This window comes from Bos grunniens, chromosome 5 (assembly GCF_055505025.1).
Source record: "Bos grunniens cultivar Pamir isolate PY7600 chromosome 5, Bosgru_T2T1.0, whole genome shotgun sequence".
Taxonomy (NCBI): Eukaryota; Metazoa; Chordata; class Mammalia; order Artiodactyla; family Bovidae; genus Bos; species Bos grunniens.
The window spans coordinates 103,878,835-103,898,941 of record NC_141169.1 but is presented as its reverse complement, the minus strand read 5'-3'; the positions used below and the strand labels follow the sequence as shown (position 1 = coordinate 103,898,941).

General features: G+C 41.9%; 1 protein-coding gene across 1 annotated transcript in view; it reads left to right on the top strand.

The window, feature by feature from the left end:
• Window positions 1-1,243: 1,243 nt before the first annotated feature.
• The window catches only part of LOC147372839 (antigen WC1.1-like), a 41,916-nt gene continuing 23,052 nt past the window's right edge, over window positions 1,244-20,107 (top strand). Inside the window, exons 1-5 of the mRNA XM_086404355.1 lie at window positions 1,244-1,421; window positions 2,627-2,812; window positions 14,977-15,291; window positions 19,073-19,381; window positions 19,475-19,783. Of these exons, the coding sequence (XP_086260481.1) occupies window positions 1,244-1,421; window positions 2,627-2,812; window positions 14,977-15,291; window positions 19,073-19,381; window positions 19,475-19,783 (1,297 nt within the window). The remainder of the gene's footprint in view (window positions 1,422-2,626; window positions 2,813-14,976; window positions 15,292-19,072; window positions 19,382-19,474; window positions 19,784-20,107) is intronic.

Genomic DNA, 20,107 nt, shown 5'->3' with positions numbered 1-20,107 from the left:
GGAAACAGTGGAAGCAGTGTCTGACTTTATTTTTTTGGGCCACAAAATCACTGCAGATGGTGACTGCAGCCAAGAACTTAAAAGATGCTTACTTCTTGGAAGGAAAGTTATGACCAACCTAGACAGCATATTAAAAAGCAGAGACAATACTTTGTCAACAAAGTTCCGTCTAGTCAAGGCTATGGTTTTTCCAGTAGTCATGTATGGATATATGAGAGTTGGACTATAAAGAAAGGTGAGCAATGGAGAGTTGATGCTTTAAACTGTGGTGTTGGAGAAAACTCTTGAGAGTCCCTTGGACTACAAGGAGATCCAACCAGACCATCTTAGAGGAGATCAATCCTTTGTGTTCATTGGAAGGACTATGAAGCTGAAACTCCAGTACTTTGGCCACCTGATGTGAAGAACTCTATCATGTGAAAAGACCCTGATTCTGGGAAAGATTGAGGGCAGGAGGAGAAGGGGACGACAGAGGAGGAGATAGTTGGATGGTGTCATCGACTGAATGGACATGGGTTTGGGTGGACTCCAGGAGTTGGTGATGGACAAAGAGGCCTTGTGTACTGCAGTTCATGGGGTTGCAAAGAGTCAGACACGACTGAGTGAATGAACTGAAGTGAACTGAATACAGCTTTCATATAAGCTCCATTAGGAGGGATTGAGGACAGGAGGAGAAGGGGACGGCAGAGGATGAGTTGGCTAGATGGCATCACGGACTCGATAGACGTGAGTTTGAGTGAACTCCGGAATTGGTGATGGACAGGGAGGTCTGGCATGCTGCAATTCATGGGGTCGCAAAGAGTCGGACACGACTGAGAGACTGAACTAACTAACTAACCAAGTCATCATTTCCCTTAATTCAGTTTCCTGTTCTTCAACCCTTCCAGACTTCTGATCATTGTTGTTTCTTCAGGAAACCAGATCCAGGTGCTTCTCCAGTGCAACGACTCCGTGTCTCAACCTGCAGGCTCTGCGGCCTCCGAGGAGAGCGCCCCCTACTGCTCAGGTGAGGGTCCCACAGGACAGAAAACCCTTTTCATTCCCCAGGTCGACGACCCATTGTCCCATTTCTCTCTCCTCAGACAGCAGGCAGCTCCGCCTGGTGGACGGGGGCGGTCCCTGCGCCGGGAGAGTGGAGATCCTTGACCAGGGCACCTGGGGCACCATCTGTGATGACAGCTGGGACCTGGACGATGCCCGCGTGGTGTGCAGGCAGCTGGGCTGTGGAGAAGCCCTCAATGCCATGGGATCTGCTCACTTCGGGGCAGGATCAGGGCCCATCTGGTTGGACAACTTGAACTGCACAGGAAAGGAGTCCCAAGTGTGGAGGTGTCCTTCCCGAGGCTGGGGGCGGCACGACTGCAGACACAAGCAGGACGCGGGGGTCATCTGCTCAGGTCTGCGCTGCACACTGTCCACAGGTGGGGGAGGGGTGGGGCCCTGGAGGACGGCGTCTAAGCCCTGAGGGAGAGATGCCGAAAGGACCAGAGAAGGAGGCTTCCTCCCATGTAGCCTGTCTTTCCAGCAGACGTGAAGACGAGGTGCTTTCACTTCCTCCCACAGCAACTGAGATTCTGGTCCTTTCTTCTCAGCAGTGTTTCCTGGCAGAGCCGTTTTTTACAGTTTTTCTTGAAAGCAGGGCTCTCTCCAGTAACATACAAAAATTTTAAATCCATGGTAATAGTTTCCTTTTGCTTCAGTAACAATTTACCAATTACTGGGTTAAAACAACATATATTTATTTCCTTACACTTCTGTAGCTTACATGTCCAGCAGGGATCTCACTGGGCCTGGATCAAGGCTTCAGCAGGGCTGCATCACTTCTGTGGCTCTGGGGGAGAATCTATTTCTTGTCTTTTCAATCTTCTAGATGAAAAAAAAAAAGAAGAAGAAGAAAGTTAGTCACACAGTCATGTCTGACTCTTTGCGATCCCATGGACTGTATCCTGCCCTGCCCCTCTGTCCATGGAATACTCAAGCTTCTAGAAACTGCCTATATCCCTTAGTTCACAGCCTCCTTCATCCATTATCAGACCAGCAATGCTACAGGCCTCCTAATATTATCCAGAGTCACATTTCTCTCTCTAGGCAGAGCTAAGAAATGTATTCCATGTTTAAGGATAGTGGGTCTAAGGATGTGCTCAGTCTGGGCTCACATTGTTCATACAATATTCTAGCTTAATCTCACCATTCCAAGGTCCTTATCTTAATCACATCTGTAAATCCTTTTTGTCAGGTATGGTAACATATTCACAGGTTGCAGAGATTGGGATGTGGACATTTTGGGGTTAATTATTCTGCCTATCTCCCTAATATCCACATCACACCCCTTAACATACTCTTCAAAGATTTTCGTAGGAAGCAGAATTCAGCTGCCCCTCCCTGACTAGCGCCCACACAGTTTGGTCTTCCTCTCAGTTCATATCCACTACACCATTGTGGTAGAAATAGAAAGACAGATACAAATGGACAAAGTCAGTTAAAAGAGAGGTGATGTCAGTCTTGTCATCTAGTGGGTATCTCTTGAACAAGGTCAGAGATGAATGTTTACCATTTCTAGAAGAAAGGAAAACCTAGAACATGCAGCAAAGTTTTCATTGTGTCCTGTTTCCTCTTTCAACCTTAGAGTTCCTGGCCCTCAGGATGGTGAGCGAGGACCAGCAGTGTGCTGGGTGGCTGGAAGTTTTCTACAACGGGACCTGGGGCAGTGTCTGCCGCAGCCCCATGGAAGACATCACTGTGTCCGTGATCTGCAGACAGCTTGGCTGTGGGGACAGTGGAACCCTCAACTCTTCTATTGCTCTTAGAGAAGGTTCTAGACCCTAGTGGGTGGATGGAATCCAGTGTCAGAAAACTGACACCTCTCTCTGGCAGTGTCCTTCTGACCCTTGGAATTACAACTCATGCTCTCCAAAGGAGGAAGCCTATATCTGGTGTGCAGGTGACTTACTATATGTTTCTGTGTGTCTGTCCCAACCCTGTAGGATGCAGTGAGATTTGATATTTTAAAATCTAAGTGATGAGTTTAATTTGGGTCCACAAAATGACATTAAGTGAAAATGTTAGCATCCGACTCTTTGTGTCTGCATGGACCGTAGCCTGCCAGGCTCCTCTGTCCATGGAATTCTCCAGGCAAGAATACTGGAATGGGTTTCCATTCCCTTCTCCAGGGGCTCATCCCAACCTAGGTATCACAAGTGAGTCTCCCACACTGCAGTCAGATTCTTTACCATCTGAGCCACCAGAGAAGCCTAAATGAGGTAAGGATGAAATTAATTTTATCCACATATTCCAATCTTGTTTGTTAAAATTTTTAATTGAGATATAATTCTTGTAACATTATATTAGTTTTAAGTGTAAAACATAGTGTTTATGTTTTTGTTCAGTTCAGTTCAGTCGCTCAGTTGTGTCCAACTCTTTGTGACCCTATGAATCACAGCACGCCAGGCCTCCCTGTCCATCACCAACTCCCAGAGTTCACCCAGACTCATGTCCATTGAGTCAGTGATGCCATCCAGCCATCTCATCCTCTGTCGTCCCCTTCTCCTCCTGCCCCCAATCCCTCCCAGCATCAGAGTCTTTTCCAGTGAGTCAACTCTTCGCATGAGGTGGCCAAAGTACTGGAGTTTCAGCTTTAGCATCATTCCTTCCAAAGAAGTCCCAGGGTTGATCTCCTTCAGAATGGACTGGTTGGATCTCCTTGCAGTCCAAGGGACTCTCAAGAGTCTTCTCCAACACCACAGTTCAAAAGCATCAATTCTTCGGTGCTCAGCCTTCTTCACAGTCCAACTCTCACATCCATACATGACCACAGGAAAAACCCTAGCCTTGACTAGACGAATCTTTGTTGGCAAAGTAATGTCTCTGCTTTTGAATATGCTATCTAGGTTGGTCATAACTTTCCTTCCAAGGAGTAAACATCTTTTAATTTCATGGCTGCAGTCACCATCTGCAGTGATTTTGGAGCCCAATAAAATAAAGTGTGACACTGTTTCCACTGTTTCCCCGTCTATTTGCCATGAAGTGATGGGACCGGATGCCATGATCTTCGTTTTCTGAATGTTGAGCTTTAAGCCAACTTTTTCACTCTCCACTTTCAGTTTCATCAAGAGGCTTTTGAGTTCCTCTTCACTTTCTGCCATAAGGGTGGTGTCATTTGCATATCTGAGGTGATTGATATTTCTCCCGGCAATCTTGATTCCAGCTTGTGCTTCTTCCAGTCCAGCGTTTCTCATGATGTACTCTGCATATAATTTAAAAAAGCAGGGTGACAATATATAGCCTTGATGTACTCCTTTTCCTATTTGGAACCAGTCTGTTATCCATGTCCAGTTCTAACTGTTGCTTCCTGACCTGCATGCAAATTTCTCAAGAGGCAGATCAGGTGTTCTGGTATTTCCATCTCTTGAAGAATTTTCCACAGTTTATTGTTATCCACACAGTCAAAGGCTTTGGCATAGTCAATAAAGCAGAACTAGATGTTTTTCTGGAACTCTCTTGCTTTTTCGATGATCCAGCAGATGTTGGCAATTTGGTCTCTGGTTCCTCTGCCTTTTCTAAAACCAGCTTATGCATCTGGAAGTTCATGGTTCACATATTGCTGAAGCCTGGCTTGGAGAATTTTGAGCATTACTTTACTAGCGTGTGAGATGAGTGCAATTGTGCGGTAGTTTGAGCATTCTTTGGCATTGCCTTTCTTTGGGATTGGAATGAAAACTGACCTTTTCCAGTCCTGTGGCCCCTGCTGAGTTTTCCACATTTGCTGGCATATTGAATGCAGCACTTTCACAGCATCATCTTTTAGGATTTGAAATAGCTCAACTGGAATTCCATCACATCCACTAGCTTTGTTCATAGTGATGCTTTCTAAGGCCCACTTGACTTCACATTCCAGAGTGCCCGGCTCTAGGTCAGTGATCACACCATCCTGTGATCATCTGGGTCATGAATATCTTTTTTGTCAGTTCTTCTGTGTATTTTTGCCATCTCTTCTTAATATCTTCTGCTTCTGTTAGGTCCATACCATTTTTGTCCTTTATCGAGCCCATCTTTTCATGAAATGTTCCCTTGGTATCTCTAATTTTCTTGAAGAGATCTCTAGTCTTTCCCATTCTGTTGTTTTTCTCTATTTCTTTGCATTGATCTCTGAGGAAGGCTTTCTTATCTCTTCTTGCTATTCTTTGGAACTCTGCATTCAGATGCTTATATCTTTCCTTTTCTCCTTTGCTTTTGGCTTCTCTTCTTTTCACACCTATTTGTAATGCCTCTCCAGACAGCCATTTTGCTTTTTTGCATTTCTTTTCCATGGGGATGGTCTTGTTCCCTGTCTTCTGTACAATGTCACGAACCTCATTCCATAGTTCATCAGGTATTCTATCTATCAGATCTAGGCCCTTAAATCTATTTCTCACTTCCACTGTATAATCATAAGGGACATATTGGTAAATCATTATCACACATACAGTGATATCCATCACCACATGTAGTTACAATTTTTTTCTTTTGATCCCACAAGTAAGAATTTGCATGCCGCAACTAAGACCCAGGACAATCAAATAAATAATTAATTTTAAAAGAGTATTATTCTCTTCATAGTCTTGACATAAGAACATGCATAGTGCTTTTTTTTTTTTTTTTTAATCCACATTAGGGCTTCCCTGGTATCTAAGCTGGTAAAGAATCTGCCTACAATGCAGGTGACCCCAGTTTGATTCCTGGGTCGGGAAGATCCACTGGAGAAGGGATAGGCTACTCACTCCAGTATTCTTGGGCTTCCCTGATGACTCAGCAGGTAAAGAATCTGCCTGCAATGTGGGAAACCTAGGTGCGATCGCTGGCTTGGGAAGACCCCTGGAGAAGGGAAAGGCTACTCACTCCAGTATTCTGGCCTGGAGAATTCCATGGACTGTATACTCCATGGGGTCATAAAGAGTTGGACACGACTGAGCAACTTTCACAAACACTATATACAAAAATATTATCTTCTTTCCTATATTACAGTTTTACGATATCTTTCACAATATTTTTTTCTCTAGAATGTTTTAAAAATTTTTTATTTATTTATAGGAACCCTTTATAAATAAACATCACTTCAGCTCAGTCACTCAGTTGTGTCAGCTTCAATATCAGTCCTTCCAATGAGCACTCAGGACTGATCTCCTTTAAGATGGACTGGTTGGATCTCCTTGCAATCCAAGGGACTCTCAAGAGTCTTCTCCAACACCACAGTTCAAAAGCATCAATATTTTGGTGCTCAGCTTTCTTTATAGCCTTATAAAGAAACATCACTTACTCTTTCTTAAATATTTTTGTAAATGTTTCCCCCATTTTTTGCATATATGTTTAAGGTTAATATGTGAATGGGGGGGTTATGTTATCAAATCTATAATGGTTTAATTTTTTGACTTCTGCCTTTAATGAAATGTTTCATATGCCATTCTTAATCTCAAAATAATATTGAATCAAGTTTTGTTTTCTGCAAATAATTTTACAGTTCCACTAAAGAATATTCAAAACCTAATTTTGAATTCATTTATTTATCTGAGTTTATTTTACTATGTGATTGTATAATATCATCACCAGATAAGAATTATATTTTAGATATGTGATAGCTTCATCACAAAATAAAAACACATTGCTTCATGATTTCATGGATATGATGTCAAAAGTACAGTCAACAAAGCAAAAATAGACAGGTAGGAATATATCAAACTAAAAAGCTTCTTCAAGCCAAAGGAAACATCAACAGAGTGAAAAAGCAAGCTAGCACAAATTATATAAGGTATTAATTTCCAAACAAATAAGGAACTCCTGCAACTCAAGAGAAAAAAAATCCAAAACCTAGTAACTCAATTGAAAAATTGGCCAAGGGCTTGAATAGAGAGTTCTCTAAAGAAGACATATAAATGGCCAGTGGGTGTATGAAAAATGCTTGACATTGTCAACCATCAGGGAAATGTAAATCGAAACCAGAAAGAGATATCGTCTCACACATGTTAGAATGACTGTTTTTTTTCTTTTTTAAAGACACAAGTGTTGGCAAGGCTGTGGAGAAATTGACACTTTCTGTGTACTTATCCACATTAAATGTATAAATTTTGTTAATAAAGCTATGCAATCCAGGGGTTAAATCTCTGGACTTTCACTGTCATGGGTCCAGGTTTAATCCCTGACCTGGGAACTAAGATCCTAGGAGCCACAGCACAGCCAAAAACAAACAACAACACAAAAACTATGACCAAAAAATCTGTATGATTTATAGTGATGTCCCTTTTCATTCTTGGTTTTGTTAACTTCCTTTACTCTCTGCTCTTCATTGGTATTGATTAGTGTTCATCAATTTTCAATGAGCCATGTTTAAAGGGTTTTTTCCTATGTTTTCCATCTTATGCTTACCTTCTTTTCCATTCATTATTATTCCTTTTTTAATTAACCCCAACATTCTATATTCTTTTCTTATCTCCTAGTTTCTTAATTGAAGCTTACATTTTTTTCACTTTTGGTCTTTCCTCTTCTCTAAATCTAGGGTATAAATCTTAGGCCCTACTTGAGTTTCATGAGAAGAATTTATGATAATATCATTATTTTGTGTTTATTATCATTATTATTGTATTTTTATTATCATTATTTCACAATATTTGGTAAATTTTAAATTTATTCCCAGACTCAGGTGTTTTTTGGAAGGGTGTTGCTGAATTTCCCAAAATAGGGATGGCTAACAATATTTTCTTTTTAATTCTTAATTTTATTCCATGTGGTCAGAGTAAATACTCTGTATGTATTCAAAGAGTGAAATATTTTGTCCTATTATGTGGTCATTTTTGATAAATGTTCCTAGAGCATTTACAATAATGTGAACTCTTGCATTGTAGGGTGCATTGCTCTATGTGTTACTTAGTTAAATGTGCTGATTACTTTGTTGTACATCTACTGTATTCTTTGTGTTTGTATGTCTGGTCTGTATGCTATTGAAAAAGATACAGTAAAAATCCCCCATTTTGATTGTGATTTTGCATATTTCTTTTTTTCATTCTGTCAAGTTTATTTCAAAATATGTTCTGTTACCTTTCTTGAATTTTGATGTCTATATCTTTATTAAGGGTGCATCTCATTATAATCTTGAAAATTCCCTCTTTAACTCAATTAGTGTTCAGTTCAGTTCAGTTGCTCAGTTGTGTCCAACTCTTTGCGACCCGATGGACTGTAGCACGCCAGGCTGCCCTGTCCACCACCAACTCCCAAAGTTTACTCAAACTCATGTCCATTGAGTCAGTGATGCCATCCAGCAATCTCATCCTCTGCCATCCCCTTCTCCTTCTGCCCCCAATCTTTCTTAGCACTGGGGTCTTTTGAAATGAATCAGCTCTTCACATCAGGTGGCCAAAATATTGGAGTTTCAGCTTCACCATCAGTCCTTCCAGTGAACACTCAGGACTGATCTCCTTTAGGATGGACTGGTTGGATCTCCTTGCAGTCCAAGGGACTCTCAAGAGTCTTCTCCAACACCACAGTTCAAAAGAATCAATTCTCTGTTGCTCAGCTTTCTTTACAGTCCAACTCTCACATCCACACGTGACTACTAGAAAAACCATAGCTTTGACTAGATGGACCTTTGTTGGCAAAGTAATGTCTCTGCTTTTAATATGCTGTCTAGGTTGGTTATAACTTTCCTTCCAAGGAGCAAGTGTCTTTTAATTTCACGGCTGCAGTCACCATCTGCAGTGATTTTGGAGCCCCCAAAATAACGTCAGCCACTGTTTCCACTGTTTCCATATCTATTTGCCATGAAGTAATGAGACCAGATGCCATGATCTTAGTTTTCTGAATGTTGAGCTTTAAGCCAGCTTTTTCACTCTCCACTTTCACTTTCATCAAGAGGCTCTTTAGTTCTTCTTCACTTTCTGCCATAAGGGTGGTGTCATCTGCATATCTGAGGTGATTGATATGTCTCCCAGCATTCTTGATTCCAGCTTGTGCTTCATCTAGCCTAGCATTTCTCATGAGGTACTCTGTATATAAGTTAAATAAGCAGGATAACAATATACAGTGTTGAGATACTCCTTTTCCTATTTGGAACCAGTCTATTGTTCCATGTCCAGTTCTAACTGTTGCTTTATGACCTGCGTACAGGTTTCTCAAGAGGCAGGTCAGGTGGTCTGGTATTCCCATCTCTTTTAGAATTTTCCACAGTTTATTGTGATCCACACAGTCAAAGGCTTTGGCATAATCAATGAAGCAGAAATAGATGTTTTCCTGGAACTCTTTTGCTTTTTCAATGATCCAACAGATGTTGGCAATTTGATCTCTGGTTCCTTTGCCTTTTCTAAAACCAGCTTATGCATCTGGAAGTTCATGGTTCATGTATTGCTGAAGCCTGGCTTGGAGAATTTTGAGCATTACTTTACTAGCATGTGACATGAGCACAATTGTGCAGTAGTTTGAGCATTTTTTTGCATTGCCTTTCTTTGGGATTGGAATGAAAACTGACCTTTTCCAGTCCTGTGGCCACTGCTGAGTTTTCCAAATTTGCTGGCATATTGAATGCAGCACCTTCACAGCATCATCTTTCAGGATTTGAAATAGCTCAACTGGAATTCCATCACCTCTGCTAGCTTTGTTCATAGTGATGCTCCCTAAGGCCCACTTGACTTCACATTCCAGGATGTCCAGCTCTAGGTGAGTGATCACACCATTGTGATTATCTGGGTTATGAAGATCTTTTTTTTGTACAGTTCTTCTGTGTATTTTTCCCACCTCTTCTTAATATCTTCTACTTCTGTTAGGTCCATACCATTTCTTTTATTGACCTCATCTTTTCATGAAATGTTCCCTTGGTATCTCTAATTTTCTTGAAGAGATTTCTAGTCTTTCCCATTCTGTTGTTTTCCTCTATTTCTTTGCACTGATCTTTGAGGAAGGCTTTCTTATCTCTCTTTGCTGTTCTTTGAAATCCTGCATTCACATGGGTATATCTTTCCTTTTCTCCTTTGCTTTTTGCCTCCCTTCTTTTCACAGCTATTTGTAAGGCCTCCTCAGACAGCCATTTTCCTTTTTTGTATTTCTTTTTCTTGGGGATGGTCTTAATTCCTGTCTCCTGTACAGTGTCACGAACCTCTGTCCATAGTTCATCAGACACTCTATTAGATCTAGTCCCTTAAATCTATTTCTCACTTCCACTGTATAGTCATAAGGGATTTGATTTAAGTCATACCTGAATGGTCCAGTGGTTTTCCCCACTTTCTTCAATTTAAGACTGAATTTGGCAATAAGGAGTTCATGATCTGAGCCACAGCCAGCTACTGTTCTTGTTTTTGCTGCCTGTATAGGGCTTCTCCATCTTTGGCTGCAAAAATATAATCAATCTGATTTCGGTGTCAGCCATCTGGTGATGTCCATGTGTAGAGTCTTCTCTTGTGTTGTTGGAAGAAGGTGTTTGCTATGATCAGTGTGTTCTCTTGGCAAAACTCTCTTAGCCTTTGCCCTGCTTCATTCTGTACTCCAAGATCAAATTAGCCTGTTACTCCAGGTGTTTCTTGACTTCATACTTTTGCATTCCAGTCCCCTATAATGAAAAGAACATCTTTTTTTTGGGTGTTAGTTCTAAAAAGTCATGTAGGTCTTCATAGAACCATTCAACTTCAGCTTCTTCAGCATTACTGGTTGGGACATAGACTTGGATTACCGTGATATTGAATGGTTTGCCTTGGAAATGAACAGAGAGATCATTCTGTTGGTTTTGAGATTGCATCCAAGTACTGCATTTTAGACTCTTTTGTTGACTATGATGGTTACTCCATTTCTTCTAAGTGATTCCTGCCCACAGTAGTAGATATAATGGTCATATGAGTTACATTCACCTATTCCAGTCCATTTTAGTTCACTGATTCCTAGAATGTCGACATTCACTGTTGCCATCTCCTGTTTGACCATTTCCAATTTCCCTTCATTCATGGACCTAACATTCCAGGTTCCTATGCAATATTGCTCTTTACACCATTCAACCTTGCTTCTTTCACCAGTCACATCCACAGCTGGGTGTTGTTTTTGCCTTGGCTCCCTACCTTCATTCTTTCTGGAGTTATTTCTCCACTGATCTCCGGTAGCATATTGGGCACCTACTGACCTGGGGAATTCATCTTTCAGTGTCCTATCTTTTTGCTTTTTCATACTGTTCATGGGGTTCTCAAGGCAATAATACTGCAGTGGTTTGCCATTCCCTTCTCCAGTAGACCACATTTTGTCAGAACTCTCCACCATAACCCGTCCGTCTTGGTTGGCCCTATGTGGCATGGCTTAGTTTCATTGAGTTAGATAAGGCTGTGGTCAATGTGATCAGGTTGGCTAGTTTTCTGTGATTGTGGTTTCAGTCTGTCTGCCCTCTGATGCCCTCTCTCAGCATTACTGTCAATTAGTGTATCTTTTCTTAAAGTCTACTTTCTAGGACATCGATAAGCTACTCCAGTTTTCTTATAGTTAGTACATTTTTTTTCCAGCATTTTACTTTCAACCTTTCTTTGTTTTCATAATATAAGGTGATCGTTTTGCAAGTAACATTTGCATCAGTTTTGTTTTATCTTAATCCATTCACTGTAAATGCAATTACTGATATTGATGTATTGGTATCTGCCATTTGCTTTTAATTGATCCACATGCTTTATGTTCCTTTCTCTCTCTTTTTTTTCTTCCTTTGGTATTAAATAAATCTGTTATTATTTCAGATTTTCCTTTTTCCTTTTGATTTTCAACAGCTTTACTAGGAGTGGGGGTTTTCATACTCTTGTTTATATTAAAAGAAATTCTCTATTATTATATGTTCAACTATGACTTCTGCAGTTCTGTCTCTCTGTCTGTGTATCTCTTCTCCCTCTCCTATTCTTTATTATCCTTCTCATCTCTCATCTTTAGGACTCCTCTAAATCACTATATTCTAAGTTCTATCTAAAATTTGTTTGACTTATTCATTCACTTTTTAATCCTAGATATTTTATTTTAGGTTGGCAATGGTTCATTGCTATTTTTATTTGTTTATGATTTTTGTTAATTTTTCATCTTTTTACCTGTATATTCTCCCCTTCTCTCTTTTCCCCTAAATACACTGATAGTAGTTAAAATCCTTATGCATTTCTATCATGTGTGTCTCTGCATTCTCTTATCTCTTTTTTTCACTTTGGTCATTTGTCATGTTATCCTAACTTGTCAAATGTCATGTAATTTTTTATTGAATGCTATTAATTATATATGAAAAAGTAAGATACTCGATACATTTTCTAATACCTGAAAGGATTTACCCTTTGTTTTCCTAGGCAGATAGGGGGAAGGGGTGTATATCACTCAAACATCTAAATATAACCTAAAACTGAGCTGTAATAAGTGTGGGTTGCAGTTTTGGTAGCACCCAATCCACCTCTGATTTTTCTGTCCCTATGACAGGGGCTTTCAGAGATTTCAGTTCAGAGCCTGAATTCTTTGGTAGCTCAGCACCCAAGAGAATGAGAAAGACTCCGCTTTCCAAGTCCTTTTATATAGTTCTTTAGCCTCCTGTCCTTCACAGCTTATATACTGGGCAGATATTTGAGGAGAAAACATGCTGTGTGAGAGAGGCTCTCAAGACTCTAATTTTGTGTCTCCAGCACCAGGTAACTCCCAAATTATGCTGGCTTCCTGTCACAACAGTAGTCCTCTGCTTGCCCAAGCCCAGATTCAGAATCATTAAATTATGCAATGAATCAGCAAACTACCAGAGAAAAAGAAGCTGTAGATCCTTGGCTAACATTGAAATAACTTCCACTCTAGAATTTTAGCATATTTAGTCCATGTTGTGTCAACAAATGTTGAATACATTTCAGTTCAGTTTGTCGCTCAGTCATGTCTGACTCTTTGTGACCTCATAAATGAAAGCATGCCAGGCCTCCCTGTCCATCACCATCTCCCAGAGTTCACTCAAACTCATGTCCATCGAGTCAGTGATGCCATCCAGCCATCTCATGCTCTGCCGTCCCCTTTTCCTCCTGCCCAAATGTCTCCCAGCATCAGAGTCTTTTCCAATGAGCGCCTACCCTTCGCATGAGGTGGCCAAAGTACTGGAGTTTCAGCTTTAGCATCATTCCTTCCAAAGAACACCCAGGGCTGATCTCCTTCAGAATGGACTAGTTGGATCTCCTTGCAGTCCAAGGGACTCTCAAGAGTCTTCTCCAACACCACAGTTCAAAAGCATCAATTCTTCGGCTCTCGGCTTTCTTCACAGTCCAACTCTCACATCCATACATGACCACTGGAAAAACCATAGCCTTGACTAGACGGACCTTTGTTGGCAAAGTAACATTTACTGTTTCTTAAAAAACATTTTTCAGCTTTTTAAGCTGTATCCAGCAAGACCCAGCAAAACACATTGTCTTGCTGTGAATTCCTCCATTCTCCATGGAAGTGGAAAATTTTAGGTTTAATTCTCTACTTCCTCATTTACTTAAAGTGCAACATTGATAGACATTCTTTAACCTTTCTTTACATCACTTTTATGTATAAAAGGAGAGGAGAATACAGTGAGCTTGTTAATGTTATTTGTTCAAGGGCTTGCAGGAATGTGACCTATTTCTTCTCAGTTATAGAAGTAGAAGATTTTGCTGGTGGCTCAGCTGTAAAGAATCATCTGCCATGCAGGAGACACTGGTTAGATCGCTGGGTCAGGAAGATCCCCTGGAGGAGGGCATGATTACCACTCCAGTATTCTTGCCTGGAGAATCCCATGGGCAGAGGAGCCTGGTGGGCTACAGTTTATAGGGTCTTAAAGAGTTGAACATGACTGAAGTGACTAAGCAAACATACACGCTATTTCCCCCTAAAGATCACATAACTCCAAAATTTGAATAACAGAGATTCTTGACACAAAGTCCAAGGACGGATTATATTTTTTTGGGAGAAGAAGCAACATTCTTCTTATGGACTCTGTGGGAGAGGGAGAGGGTGGGAAGATTTGGGAGAATGGCATTGAAACATGTATACTATCATGTATGAAACGAGTCGCCAGTCCAGGTTCGATGCACGATACTGGATGCTTGGGGCTGGTGCACTGGGACGACCCAGAGGGACGGTATGCGGAGGGAGGATGGAGGAGGGTTCAGGATGGGGAACACATGTATACCTGTGGCGGATTCATTTCGATATTTGGCAAAACCAATACAATATTGTAAAGTTTAAAAATAAAATAAAATTAAAAAGAAGCAACATTCTATGATTTCCAGTGGAATCTGGGCAGTGTCAATGTTCCTTGGCATCATCTCTTGGGGAAAGTTGTTCAGTCTACTCAAAGAGACCACATTCTTTGAAAGCAAGTATCCAGATCTGAAGTCTGAAGCTTAGAACCACAAATGAAATATTCTGGGGTATACCAAGATATCACAGAATCCATTTGTTTTGCAGTTCTGAATGACTGTACCAAGGAGAAGGATTCTAATGGTAGAGGATTCATGATTGCTATCTGAGGCATCTGATAAGGCCAGTTCCTGACTCCACTCCCTTTAATCAACCCCTTTAACTCTTAGGTCAACGGCATCAAAATATGTGTGCTTTGAAAGGAATCCATCCAGCTGCCAGCTCATTCCTGTGACTCTGAACTCATTTAACTTCTCCGGGTAGAGAGACTAACATTTCCTGTAAAATTTTCTCTAATGCTCTGCAGAACTCTACAGATCAGAATGTTAACTCTGATAGGACCTTGTGCCACCTTCTGTCTCAGACTACTCACTAGAGTGTTTTCAACTTAATATTTCCTGTTTTATTTTCTTCCTATTTTTCAACGTTATTATTCTCTTGCCACTGGTATAAAAAAGCAGACCCAGCTGCTGCCCCATTGCAACGACTCCGTGTCTGAACCAGCAGGGTCTGCAGCCTCAGAGGAGAGCGCCCCCTACTGCTCAAGTGGGGGTCCCACAGGCAAGAAAACCCTTCCCAACCCTTGGTGTCCCATTTCTCTCTGCTCAGACAGCAGACAGATCCGCCTGGTGGACGGAGGTGGTCGCTGCTCCGGAAGAGTGGAGATTCTTGACCAGGGCTCCTGGGGCACCATTTGTGATGACCGCTGGGACCTGGACGATGCCCGCGTGGTGTGCAGGCAGCTAGGCTGTGGAGAAGCCCTGGACGCCACTGTCTCTTCCTTCTTCGGGACGGGATCAGGGCCCATCTGGCTGGATGAAGTGAACTGCAGAGGAGAGGAGTCCCAAGTGTGGAGGTGCCCTACCTGGGGATGGCAGCAACACAACTGCGATCATCAAGAAGATGCAGGAGTCATCTGCTCAGGTATGGTCAGTTCTTTGTCCACAGGCTGAGAAAATGGAAAGTTCCAAGAAAGCTGGTGTCTGATCAGCAGGGCAATGGGAGGTAGGTGGGCTAGAGAGGACTGAGACGCTTACCCATCCCCTCTGAGTGCACTGTGGCTATGAGTGATGAGTTTCATGTACTTTCCTCGTATAAGTCTCTGCTATTCTTTTCGTCTCCAGTGGACTTACCTGATGCTAAAATAGCTTTATTCATTCTCCCAATTAAAATAAATCCTCATCATTTTTTTTCATAATTCACTTTTTGTAAGAGTGAAACATTTGCTAACTGCCACATACACATCCTCTTTGCACAGGGAGGCTATGAGAGGCAGGGACAAAAATGAGGATGTACTTTCCTGGGTGGAGTTGTTTCTGTACAAACAATGTGAGACATTATTTTGCACTAAGCTAGTCGGAGTGGAGGTTACTCTTACTATAGAAGGATATCATTTACATATATAGAGATGATCCCTAAAGGGATATTATTTAACAAATCAGAGATTCTTATGGGTTTGTGGCAGATTTCAAGTTTCCTTTGCAAATTTAGTTGTAAATGTTCATAGTTCTTTGATGGTAGAACTAGAGAACTGTGAATGAAATGCTCTGAGTCTTATATTCTTTCATTGTTACTAGAAAAGTCTCTTTCCCCAAGTTTTCCTTTAAGATATCTGTATAAATGCAAACTTTGGAGGAACACTTAGCCATGCACTGGCAAGTCAAAGGTGGAGGTAATAAACATGAATTTCTGTGTTTTATGATAAGATATTATATAGTTTATATTTGGTGATTTCAGTGATATAAGAAACTTGTGTTTGGGGGCTTATTAGGAGCAAGAGGACAAATGTAATTTTTGAAGAAGGTAGAACAGGTTTTATAGTAGCTGGGAGTAAGGGGAATGGCAATGGGAGCTGATGAAGGCAACTGTGAGGTTCTCTGAGCAGCACTGAAAGTCCAGGTGTGGTGTGGAAGATGCTATGTGTACCTAAGGACACAAGATGTCTACATAGCAAGAGACCAGACAAGGATATATCTTAATTATATTTAATATCTTTACTCATTCACATCAGTTCAGTTCAGTTCAGTCGCTCAGTCATGTCCAACTCTTTGCAACCCCATGAATTGCAGCACGCCGGGCCTCCCTGTGCATCACCAACTCCCGGAATTCACTCAAACTCACGTCCATCGAGTCGGTGATGCCATCCAGCCATCTCATCCCCTGTCATCCCCTTCTTCTCCTGCCAATCCCTCCCAGCATCAGAGTCTTTTCCAATGAGTCAACTCTTCACATGAGGTGGCCAAAGTACTGGAGTTTCAGCTTTAGCATCATTCCTTCCAAAGAACACCCAGGGCTGATCTCCTTTAAAATGGACTGGTTGGTTCTCCTTGCAGTCCAAAGGACTCTCAAGTGTCTTCTCCGACACCACAGTTCAAAAGCATCAATTCTTCTGTGCTCAGCTTTCTTCATAGTCCTTCTCTCACATCCATACACGACTACTGGAAAACCATAGCCTTGACTAGATGGACCTTTGTTGGCAAAGTTATGTCTCTGCTTTTGAATATGCTATCTTGTATGAGTGGTCAAGCTAATCCTTCAGTTCTTTAATTTCTGCAGTGCCTTTTCTGTTCTCTCCTGCTCTCTATGCTGCTGCTGCTGCTGCTAAGTCGCTTCAGTCATGTCTGACTCTGTGAGACCCCACCAGGCTCCGCCGTCCCTGGGATTCTCCAGGCAAGAACACTGGAGTGGGTTGCCATTGCCTTCTCCACCTGCTCTCTATAGTAGATTTTTATTCTGTTACATCATTCTTTTTGAGACTTTAAAGTTCACAAACTTATGCAATCAGAGTCTTTCACCAGAACAAATTCCACCATGTACATAAATAATTATGAGCACACTCAGAAACCAGGAAAATTATTTAAAAAGTTGTTCTTTATGATTTGCAGGTTTTCCCCTATTGGATTACCTTTTCTCTGTCCAAAATATGGGCTCTGAAGGATGACATCATTATCATCAGTCTTTTCTTTGGTCTCTCTCTCATATGTCATCCACTCCCTGTTTAACCTGCCACTCACTCCACCTCACTCCCTACAGGAGTTATTTCCTTTTGGAATCTCCTTTCCATTTATTTGTAGCTCTTAAGCTTGTTTTTTTTTTTTTTTTTCTTTTCTGCATTGGGAAAAATGGGAAAGGGTAGCAGGGTTAGGTGCAAATGGGAGGAGCACAGGGGATAAAAAGTGTTAAAATCTCGTTGAATGAGTCTTTTCCCCCCAAATCTTTCTATGTTTCATTCCTATTGAGGCTTTTGCAGTTTAGAAATCTATAAAATATATATTAAAAGACACTTACTCCTTGGAGGGAAAGTAACCTTCCTAGACAGCAACCTAATAACCAACTTAGATAGCATATTAAAAAGCAGAGATATTACTTTGTCAACAAAGGTCTGCCTAGTCAAGGCTATGGTTTTTCCAGTGGTCATGTATGGATGTAAGAGTTGGACTGTGAAGAAAGCTGAGCACTGAAAAATTGATGCTTTTGAGCTGTGGTGCTGGAGAAGACTCTTGTGAGTCCCTTGGAAACACCAGTCATGGGTGTTCATTGGAAGGACTGATGCTGAGGCTGAAACTCCAATATGCTGGCCACCTCATGCGAAGAGTTGACACATTGGAAAAGACCCTGATGGTGGGAGGGATTGGGGGCAGGAGGAGAAGGGGACAACAGAGGATGAGATGGCTGGATGGCATCACTGACTCGATGCACACGAGTTTGGGTGAACTCAGGGAGTTGGTGATGGACGGGGAGGCCTGGCGTGCTGCGATTCATGGGGTCGCAAAGAGTTGGACACGACTGAGGGACTGAACTGAACTGAACTGAAAGCATACATGGGTTGTTTGCTGTCTGCTCTCTTCCTCTCATTCTCCTTTTTTATAGCTTGCTGGCTTCTTATCTCAGAAATCCAAATAGGAAAGGCATATGCAGTTAGCATATAGATAAGGTTAGAATACATTAAAGTATCATTACTCTTTCACATTTGCTGAGAATCTCATGTCTAGTATGAAGTAATCAACTAACTCAATTGTCTTGCATAATCCCACTGAGACCTCACTTTCTCCCAGGTGTCTTGATAAATCCTAGGTTTTTAAGAAAGATGGCTAGGACCATTCCCTCCCTCTCCTATGACTCTCTGAGCTTTTGTCATTTCTAAACTTGCCTGTGGACAACTTCTTTCACAATTAGATTATAATACCTGCACTCAGATCCAGCCTGTGTGATATTCCCTGTCCTCAGTGACTTGAATATTGGCTCTGAGAGAAAACTGGCCAGAAGTTTAGCCCCAGAAATCTCAGGATGGTCCTCTAAACTTCTAAACTTCTCTGGCTCTTAGGCCTCTAAGCTCTTGAACCCCATGGACCTTTTTCACTCTCACTTCAGCTCTGCACCCACGTTTGAATGACTACCACTGTGCGGTTTCTTTGGGCACTGTAGTTTCCATGCCCCAGATAGGAATTAACGTTCCTAACCAATATATATTCTCGGGATTCAGCCATTCCGAACTGACCCTTCAATCCTTCTGGATATCTCTTCAGAAACTTGCTCATGAAAATGCAGTTTGACAAGGACAGTCAAATTCTCTCTTCTTATCCCCTCTTATTCCACTGTTGGAAAGAAAAGCTTTCACACCATCTCACGCCTGTGAATGTTGTTTCCAATTGTCAAGACAGGTTCATGAACACTCACCGGGTTTGTTGTTCTTTGTTTCTCTTAGGATTTGTGCGTCTGGCTGGAGGAGATGGACCCTGCTCAGGGCGAGTAGAAGTGCATTCTGGAGAAGCCTGGACCCCAGTGTCTGATGGGAACTTCACACTCCCCACTGCCCAGGTCATCTGTGCAGAGCTGGGATGTGGCAAGGCTGTGTCTGTCCTGGGATATGTGCCATTCAGAGAGTCAGATCGCTGGGTCTGGGCTGAAGAGTTCAGGTGTGAGGGGGAGGAGCCTGAGCTCTGGTCCTGCCCCAGAGTGCCCTGTCCAGGGGGCACATGTCACCACAATGGAGCTGCTCAGGTTGTCTGTTCAGGTGAGATGCACATCAGGACTTAACCTCTGTGTACACTCAGTTCAAGGTAAAAAAGAAATCAGATTGTGCTGAAATCCTGTCTTTTTCTATCAGTGTACACAGAAGTCCGGCTCATTAAAAATGGCACCTCTCAGTGTGAGGGGCAGGTAGAGATGAATATTTCTGGACATTGGAGAGCTCTCTGTGCCTCCCACTGGAGTCTGGCCAATGCCAACGTTGTCTGTCGTCAGCTCGGCTGTGGAGTCGCCATCTCCACCCCAAATGGAGCAGAAGGAAGTGATCAACTCTGGAAAGCCCGATTTCACTGCTCGGGGGCTGAGTCTTTCCTATGGAAATGCCCTGTGACTGCCCTGGGTGTTCCTGACTGTTCTCGTGGCAACACAGCCTCTGTGATCTGCTCAGGTAAGACAGGGAAGGGCTACTATACTTAGGATGCTCCTGGGGTGAAATGTCCCCAGAGCAGAGAGTAAGGGAAAACAGGCTTAGAAAGGAAGATATACTATATTGAAATTATTGAACTCAGGTTTCAACTGCTAATTACTCAAGAATCCAATCCTGAGAGTTTAGCATGGGGTAAAATTAAAGACAGCTTTATTGAGAAAACCAGCAGTTCTGGGGAGACAGAGGACTAATGTACCAAAGAACCAGCTCCTCCTTGATGATCAGGGACAAGAGTTTTTAAATGGGAATTTCAGGAGTGCACAGGTGGAGGTAGGGGACAGGTTA